This window comes from Agrilus planipennis, unplaced genomic scaffold (genome assembly GCF_000699045.2).
Source record: "Agrilus planipennis isolate EAB-ADULT unplaced genomic scaffold, Apla_2.0 scaffold66, whole genome shotgun sequence".
Taxonomy (NCBI): Eukaryota; Metazoa; Arthropoda; class Insecta; order Coleoptera; family Buprestidae; genus Agrilus; species Agrilus planipennis.
The window spans coordinates 991440-999778 of NW_020438868.1; the positions used below are offsets into that span (position 1 = coordinate 991440).

At 33.1% G+C, this 8339-nt stretch overlaps 1 protein-coding gene across 1 annotated transcript in view; it reads left to right on the forward strand.

The window, feature by feature from the left end:
- Nucleotides 1–1041: 1041 nt before the first annotated feature.
- LOC108734678 (aminopeptidase N) overlaps nt 1042–8339 on the forward strand; it is a 12446-nt gene continuing 5148 nt past the window's right edge. The window contains exons 1-6 of the mRNA XM_025976512.1: nt 1042–1126; nt 3202–3971; nt 4588–4749; nt 5703–5996; nt 7352–7535; nt 7593–7749. Coding sequence (XP_025832297.1) covers nt 1088–1126; nt 3202–3971; nt 4588–4749; nt 5703–5996; nt 7352–7535; nt 7593–7749 — 1606 coding nt within the window. The 5' untranslated portion in view covers nt 1042–1087. The remainder of the gene's footprint in view (nt 1127–3201; nt 3972–4587; nt 4750–5702; nt 5997–7351; nt 7536–7592; nt 7750–8339) is intronic.

The window sequence follows — 8339 nt, forward strand, 5'->3', positions numbered from 1 at the left end:
AACTTTAGAGTTAATAAATTATAAAAACCAGCCGACAATAAGATCTAACAGTATAATAAATCCAAAAATCGATATTAAAGTTTGAAATCAAAACATGTAAAGTGAAGATAAAAACACTTTTTAAAATTGGGATCACCACTAGTTTAACTGGTAAAATATTGTGTATGTAGGGATCTACTTATAAAACTGATTGTGAGATCAAAACTTGTACAAACTATTCTAAAACCGAATAAAATAATTCGAAGTGGTCTGTATTCTGTCGAAATTGCCAGACGCGGATCGCGATTTCGATCTTTTTGGATCTCATCAGCGCGTCGCATACAGACCACTTCGAATTATTTTATTCGATTAAGCTAACGTGCCTATCACGTTGAGGTTGGCTACGCCGGGATTCGTTTTCAGCAAGTAGATATCCACACAAGTGGACCTTGTTGGAGCATACGTAATCCCAAAATGTAGCATCGTGCACAGATGGCGTTTACTGCGCCATTTGTAGTATATTCTAAAACCGTATATAACTTGCAAAAAATTAAGAATCAAATATAGCAAAAGTTACAGGGATCAAAATCGTATGTTATTTGTAAAAAATTTGAGATTGAAGGAATTTGACGAGAAGTTGTAAATCTCCTGTTTAACCGGACTTATCTTATTGCTTTGTTTATAGAGAAATAAGTGCACTTATGACCGATTATGCAAGATTAAGACCATAACAAGGACAAAAAGGATTTGCCTTGACCTTGACTTTGTTGGTATATTAAATCTAATTCTTTACAGAGTATAGAGTGTTATTAAAAAATTCTATTTTTCTCATCAAAACAGTGAGAATTCAGGTAAAATAACTAAAATAAAAATTGAATAAATGAATAGGACAAGTTAATTAATTATAATGCTGTATTTTGCGTATTTTCCTTAATTATCTTAATGAGACTTGGCTCGTTTGTGAGAAATTGTTATTAATTAAGCGGTTTCGTGGTACATAGTAGAAGTTCTTAAACGACAGGCTTTTGCTTCTTAATTATATCATTCAGTAAAACAACCGTTTTTATTCCAGGTCGTTGAATCTATTTACACGACTTCGGGTTGAAAAATGCCCAAGACGGAACCCAACAGGGACCATATTCATAAGGTAATATCACAAGAAAAATGAGAAACTATATACATATTATTGTGAATTATTAATGCCTACAAAATGCGCGAATATTACAATTTAAATTCTGAGAAATAAATTTTCGAAAGACCAGAAAAATAAATAAATGCTGGAAAATGACGCTGATTTTTCATCAATTAATTTAATTGTGTAACAGTGCGTAACATCAAGTAACGAAATATGCAATTTTTATATAACTTTTAATTAAAATGATAAATGAAAGAACAGAATAAGTATTAGATAACGATTTCGATAAATCTATATACTTGCAAGTTTTAGTTACAATTACCTTACAATTGAAATGTGTTATTTTGGGGATTTTGGACAAAAATGGACATAATATGGTCTGGTGATATTTGTGGAGAAGTTGGTTATTCTATACTTGAAAACAAACGCCTACTACATGGGCCTTTATGTCATAAAATAACCTTAACGACGCGAGGTGTAATAAAATGTGAAAACTAATATTTACCAGAATTTCCTATAGTTTTTTACTGACTTTTCTTACTCTAATTTTTATTGTAAAAAAAATAAATTAAACGTACAGTGTAATCCACATACCTAGAGTACCTTTTTTTATATTTTTGAGTAGTTTGCAGTAGGGAGTAAATGTTTTCAGTACGTGCTTAACATAGTAGCAGTAAAGGTCTACAGATGGTGGTATATTGTCAATTACTTGATGCTATTATACCATCAAGAAATCGATCCTTACAACTGTTTCATCAATAAGTAAACGTCGGTGATATTCAAGACACAAATATAAAAAGACAATTTTGAACGTAATTTTAATTTTGCTTTGTAATACGTAATTGTACATATTATCATTCATTATTTATCTTGCAACGGAATTGTTAAACGAAACTCCATGTCGCCAATGAAAAAGATATAAAATTAAAGTCTTACGACCGGCTTTATTAAAGTGATAGACATTATGTAGAACTGATGTGAAATAGTGCGTTCCACAGGCGTGTGCATAATTTAACCAAACTTGAAGCAAGCACGCGCAGCAACGTGTTTGGCGTGGATTTCTGTACAAACCATTCTTCGAACTACACAATTCGGCACAACACGACGTCAATATAAATTGTAAATTAGAATGGAGCTTAGATTTCCTTTCTGTCGGATTCTCTTTGGCCCTTTTGTACTAATCGACCGTGAACTTTATTCTCTTCATGAATAAAGGAAGATATTCAAATTTGGAAGAACGAGTTGAATATGACAAGATGCGGGCCTAATTGAGGTCTTTATTTAATTGAGAGCATCCTTTTTTTTTTGCTTCTTAAATGATTGTTATAATTAGTAACAAAAAATAATGCAATTATTATATTGGTTGATGAGGATCAAATTTTATCCCAACATCATCACCCCCGTTATGTCACTGTGAACAGATTATGTAAATTAAATGACTTAAATTTAATTGGTTGTTATTGCTGTCTATGATTAATCTTAATTGTGCTCCTCTGACTTAGATGTTGTAGTAGTTCATCAATTATAAACAAAAGTAATAAACATTCATAAAAATTGATCATTCTCATCAAGAAACGTATAAAACATTTAGGAGTAGCAGTACATAGGTACGAGACATTTAGAACAATTAGCGTAACTTCCCATGCTTCAAAAATGGTAACAGAATTGTACAGAGAAGGATGGAAAAAGGGGGTGAAGAACTATTAGGGGAAGATCAATTTGGGTTTAGAAGAAACAGAGGAACGCGGGAGGCTATTCTAGCTTTACGGGTAACAATAGAGAAAACGATAGAGAAAGGAAAGAGCGCGTACATAGGATTTGTAGATTTAGAAAAGGCCTTTGACAATGTTAAATAAGACAAGATGTTAAATATACTTAAAAATGTAGGGATGAGTTAGATAAGAGATAGAGAAGAGTGATACTTAGTTTGTATAAAGAGCAACAGGCAGAGCCGGAGCTGCAACGTAATATTAGGAAGGGAGTCAGACAGGGATGCACTTGAGTTGTCAAAGTGAAACTAAAAATTGAAAAAAATCTTTGTATTATTCTCAATTTTGGTTAATGAAAATTTTAATTTCTTGTTCTAGAACATGACCCACAATGGTGAAAGTTTCAATATAATGGAGGCGATTACAACTTCATTTCGGAAAAGAAAATCGATAATTATATCAAAGTGTTGTGCATTAATTTTATGTTGTGCTTTTTTGGTCTCTCTGGTGGCGACCGGATTGATTGTTTACAGTGCCGTATCTTGTGAAAGCGCCGATAGAAACATAGTAAGAATTCTGGAGAATCCCAGCAGTCGCAAATCATCGCCAGTCAGGGAAACTGAACCAACAACTTCAAAAACAACAACAACTTTGGACTCCCTTACAAGCAGTATTGAAATTTCTACCTTATTTACTACCATTTCTCCAACCAGTATTCAAACTACTTCTAAAACAGATGGTTTAACATCTAGGCAATTAGATGTGAGATTGCCGAAAGACGTTGTTCCCCGTTCTTACGAAATAAAATTGATCCCGTATATGCTAGAAGGAAATTTTACGTTTCAGGGGGAAGTATCGATACTATTGAATATTATATATGATACATACAGTATAACATTACATTCTGATGATTTGGTGGTTCGAAACGTGCTAGTATACAGTGCTGTCAATAAACCGTACAGAAACGAAAAAAACATTCCTGTTAAAATCGTTAATTTCGATCGTAAGCGTCAGTTTGTCATAATCGAACTGAACGAAAAATTACAAGCTGGCATCGAGTACTATTTAGAAATTCAGTATACAGGGGAGTTGAAAGATGTCTTACAAGGAATTTACAGAAGTTCGTACACGGCAAATAACAAAACATGGTAAGTTTTGGCACATGTCATAAATCTCTCGCCACAAAAAACCGAATGAGCCATACATGCTTATTTAAATTCGATCTTTATTTCTGTTTTTTAATATCGCAAAAGTTTGAGAATGGGCAGTTTATGACGTCATCTTTGAAGTTGTACAAAATGACAAAAACCTTCTCATTGTTGCTTACCTTTTTTCTTGACGGATGTGATTAAGATTATAAGGATACGGTAGGAAAAGACAACACTAACGATGCAAGTGTAGTATTTTTTGTTTATTGTTATTATTATTTTGGCTATTTAGGTTTTGTTGGTAGCATTGTTACATTCAAAGTTCACTTCGTAAACTGCACTTTTACCTCGCCACGTAAGTTAGAATGTACAGTACATGTTTGAGTTAATTCAACCATTATCTTTGTTGTTTCTTTTCGACAAGGGTACTTATTTTGGTTTTAATCCAAATGCTACATTTTCTAATGAAAATTCTCATAAAACTTGTCGAATTAACTTTGAAATATATAAAATAAAGCAGTGAAATTAATGAGAGCTTTTTGATTTATTAAGTGTACTTTGAAGTTTGTTTCAAAAGAGAAAGCTACGTTTATTTTTCTTCACAAATTGTCAACAGGTGGATTGCTGCCACACAATTTCAGCCCACAGACGCACGAAGAGCTTTTCCGTGTTTTGATGAGCCAGCTTTGAAAGCTCGATTTAAAATCAGCATCGCCAGACCGAGAAACATGAATTCGATTTCGAACATGCCCAAGTTGGGAAGTAAATCTGATATAGTGTAAGTGAGAATTATTGCTTGAAAATATCCAGTTAGTAGTAACTCTAGAAGTCGTAAATACGAAGGAAGATGCAAAGATGAAGACATATTGTTCTAAATGCCCTTATTAGGTCATCAAAAATTCTTGAAACATTGCTGTGTTAATATTCGTTGCATAAACCATCTAAGTTAAACTGCTTGGAAATTAAAAATATTACAAATTTAAGTTTGAAAGATAAAAATTACGTCGATGAAATTGAGAAAAAGCAGATTACTAAAAGGATTCAATATTTCGTTTCGATATCTTTCAAGTGTAATTATTTTTGAAACTTGCTACGAAATACTTAAATATATTTTTAATTCCACAAGGTCTAACCTTCCCCAAGGATTAGATATGTTGCGCAATGCTTTTCAAATAACCGAATATTTTTGACTAAGTATTATTTATTTAACGCTATTTTGACAATTTGGCAATATCCTGAATATGAATGGGGCCCCGAAATTAATTTATTATTCAATATGCTTCCTTAGGCACGTAGCCAAAATGAAGAAGAGTTATCATAATCTGGTCAATAAAATATTTTGAGTTTTGAGAACCTAAATGTAACGTAAACCGTTGGTGTTCTCCGTACTTATAAACAATTTTATTTTACGTATTTCGTGCAACGTTTTACTAATGAGTCGATAAATCAAACATTTTACAAGCAAGGCTGTCAGCGATTTTCATAAAAATCAATTATTATTACGTACCCAATGTACCCAATACAATTTCAAAAAAGAAGTTACATGAAAACGTTTAAATACATCATTAGAAAAGAATTTTAACAGGCACGAACACTTGTTAAAATAATAACAAAAAGAGATATTTTTGGGAAAGAACTGTTTGTTTTTAAATTGTTACATTTTCTTTGCACAACCGTTTTTCGTAAAGAGGCAATTTCTAAAGTGTAGTTTTATTTCGGTAACATCAACAGTGTTGGCATGCCTGGGTATGAGTGGGATCACTTTGAGGAATCACTTCCAATGTCCACGTATTTGGTAGCATTTGTTATATCCAATTTTGAGAAAATAAGCGATGGGAATTTTTCCGTGTGGGCCAGGAAGGAAGCCTTACTTCAAGCCAGATATAGTCTTGAAATTGGACCGAAGATTTTACGTTTTTACGAAAATTACTTCAAAATTAAATTTCCTCTTCCAAAGATCGATATGATTGCGCTGCCTGATTTCTCAGCGGGTGCAATGGAAAACTGGGGTCTAATAACTTACAGGTTCGTAAAGGATTATTTACTGTTGTTAATAATTAATCCAGTTCAGTAATAATAATATTAAAATAACCAATGCATGGGAGTCAAAGTCGCTAGCCAATGAGTTCTGTCACATGAGATTGAAATATTGTTTCGATCTTGACTTACAATTAGAATAATAGTAACAAATATTAGGCACTACAGTTCGTTTACCTTTATCTTTTACTAGTGACCCGCCCCAGCTTCGCACGGGTGCAATGCTGATACTAAATATATTTTTGTTTTGTTTAGATTATTATCGAAAAGGGGAAATCTTCAAAAGATACCCCCTGAACATACTAAATATACTACAGAATGTCTTTATATACAACATTCACAGTTTTTTTGTCATTAGATAATACAAACCGGCCTCCCGGCCGGTACCGCCGCAACCGCTGTCTCTGCATTTTAAATCTGTAATATCTTCGAAAATATTCATTTAAATTACATGCTGTAAAGGGCCATATTGATCTATATTAAATGCACAATGTATTTAAAAGTACTTAATTGGATAAGAATTAATGCTGTATTGCCTACAATCGCTTCGTAAATAAGTCATTATTTCTCATAAAAAGTAAAGTATAAAAATGGTTATTGTGGGTTATCCCTAAGAGATAGACATATACCATCCGGGACTTTTTTGTAGACCCTTTTAAGATGTACAATATTGTAGTACATTATTTTGATCTATCTCGTAGGGTTCAGCCAGCGTTTGCAATGTAAGGGCAAAAAATGTGTTTATTTACGACATCACATTACAAACCTCTAAAATTATCAGCGTTTCTCTACTATATTATGCATGTATTATACATATAAACATTCCTCTTGAATCACTCTATCTTTTAAAAAAAACGCATCAAAATCCGTTACTTAGATTTAATGATCTAAGCATACATAGGGACAGACAGCGGGAAGCGACTTTGTTTTATACTATGTAGTGATTACAATTCATCATCATAAGGTCGTCAGTCCTAAGACCACTTCTTCCTATCCTGAGCTAATCTTCGCATTTCCCTAAAACTATAACATCCCACATCCCTTGACGGTGTGCATCCTTGTCTGACTCCTTTCCTAATATTTACTTCTCTACATTGTTGCTCCAGCTCTATAACAGTCTATTGCTCTTTACACGAAATAAGTATCACTCTTCCATCTCTGTAACTCATCCCTGTATTTTTAAGTATATTTACCATCTTCTCTCTCCCATTTAACATTGTCAAAAGCTTTTTCTAAATCTACAAATCCTATGTACGCGTTCTTTCTTTTTCCTATAGTTCTCTCTATTGTTACCCGTAAAGCTACAATGACTAGTTTCTTCTAAAAGTGTGTTCTTTTCTTAGAGAAACGGCAATGTTGTATTTAGAAGGTGTCTCGGATAAAGCAACTTTGCAGCGAGTTGCTACTGTGATCTCTCACGAACTGGCCCATCAATGGTTCGGAAATTTAGTGACACCGAAATGGTGGACGGATTTATGGCTAAATGAAGGATTTGCCAGTTACATGGAATACATTGGTACCAATGCTGTAAGTCTGTTAGGTAATCCTCGAATTGAAGAAATTTCTTTTACTAACATCTTCTAGATTTACCCTGAATGGAACGTTTTGGACCAATTTGTGGTTTACGAACTTCAAAGTGTATTTTCTTTGGACGCTCTAAAATCATCACATGAGATATCCGTAGAAGTTAACAATCCCACAGAGATTAATGATATTTTTGACCGGATATCATATGCAAAAGGTAAATTTTTCGTTCGATTAGTGTTACAACAGACCGCTGCCTTCGTTTCCGCAATTGCGGAAGCTCCGCATACATTTTCACATCTGCTTCTGCATTTGGTTCCGAATTTTTATAACGGAATCTATTTACTAGTGTTTTGTATGTTGATATTTTCCAATTTTATTCTTTATTGGTTTCCTACTTTAATCCAAAAACGTCCAGGACATTCAGCATTCTCCTAATTTATTTTGATTTCCAAAACACAGTTACTGTTCGTTTCAAGAAATTAGAGATATGTCCCTTCCCTTTATTAGGATGCACCGTAGCATAATTCCAAATTCAATCATATTTATCAGCGGAGCTCATTTCTCCACCGATCATCGAGCGAGAACTAGACAAAAGTGTACAGTAACATTTGCAAAATTATTTAAACTGTCTCGTTAAAATTTAAGAATATGCTTTATTTAAAAGCATATTTAGCCAAAAATAATAACAAGTGAATTAACTTAACGTTCTACACACCTATAAAACTTTTGCTTTGTTTTCTATTGTTAATTTATATACATTTTTGTTTTAAGAAATTGCTAAACATTTTCGTCTAGTACTGTACA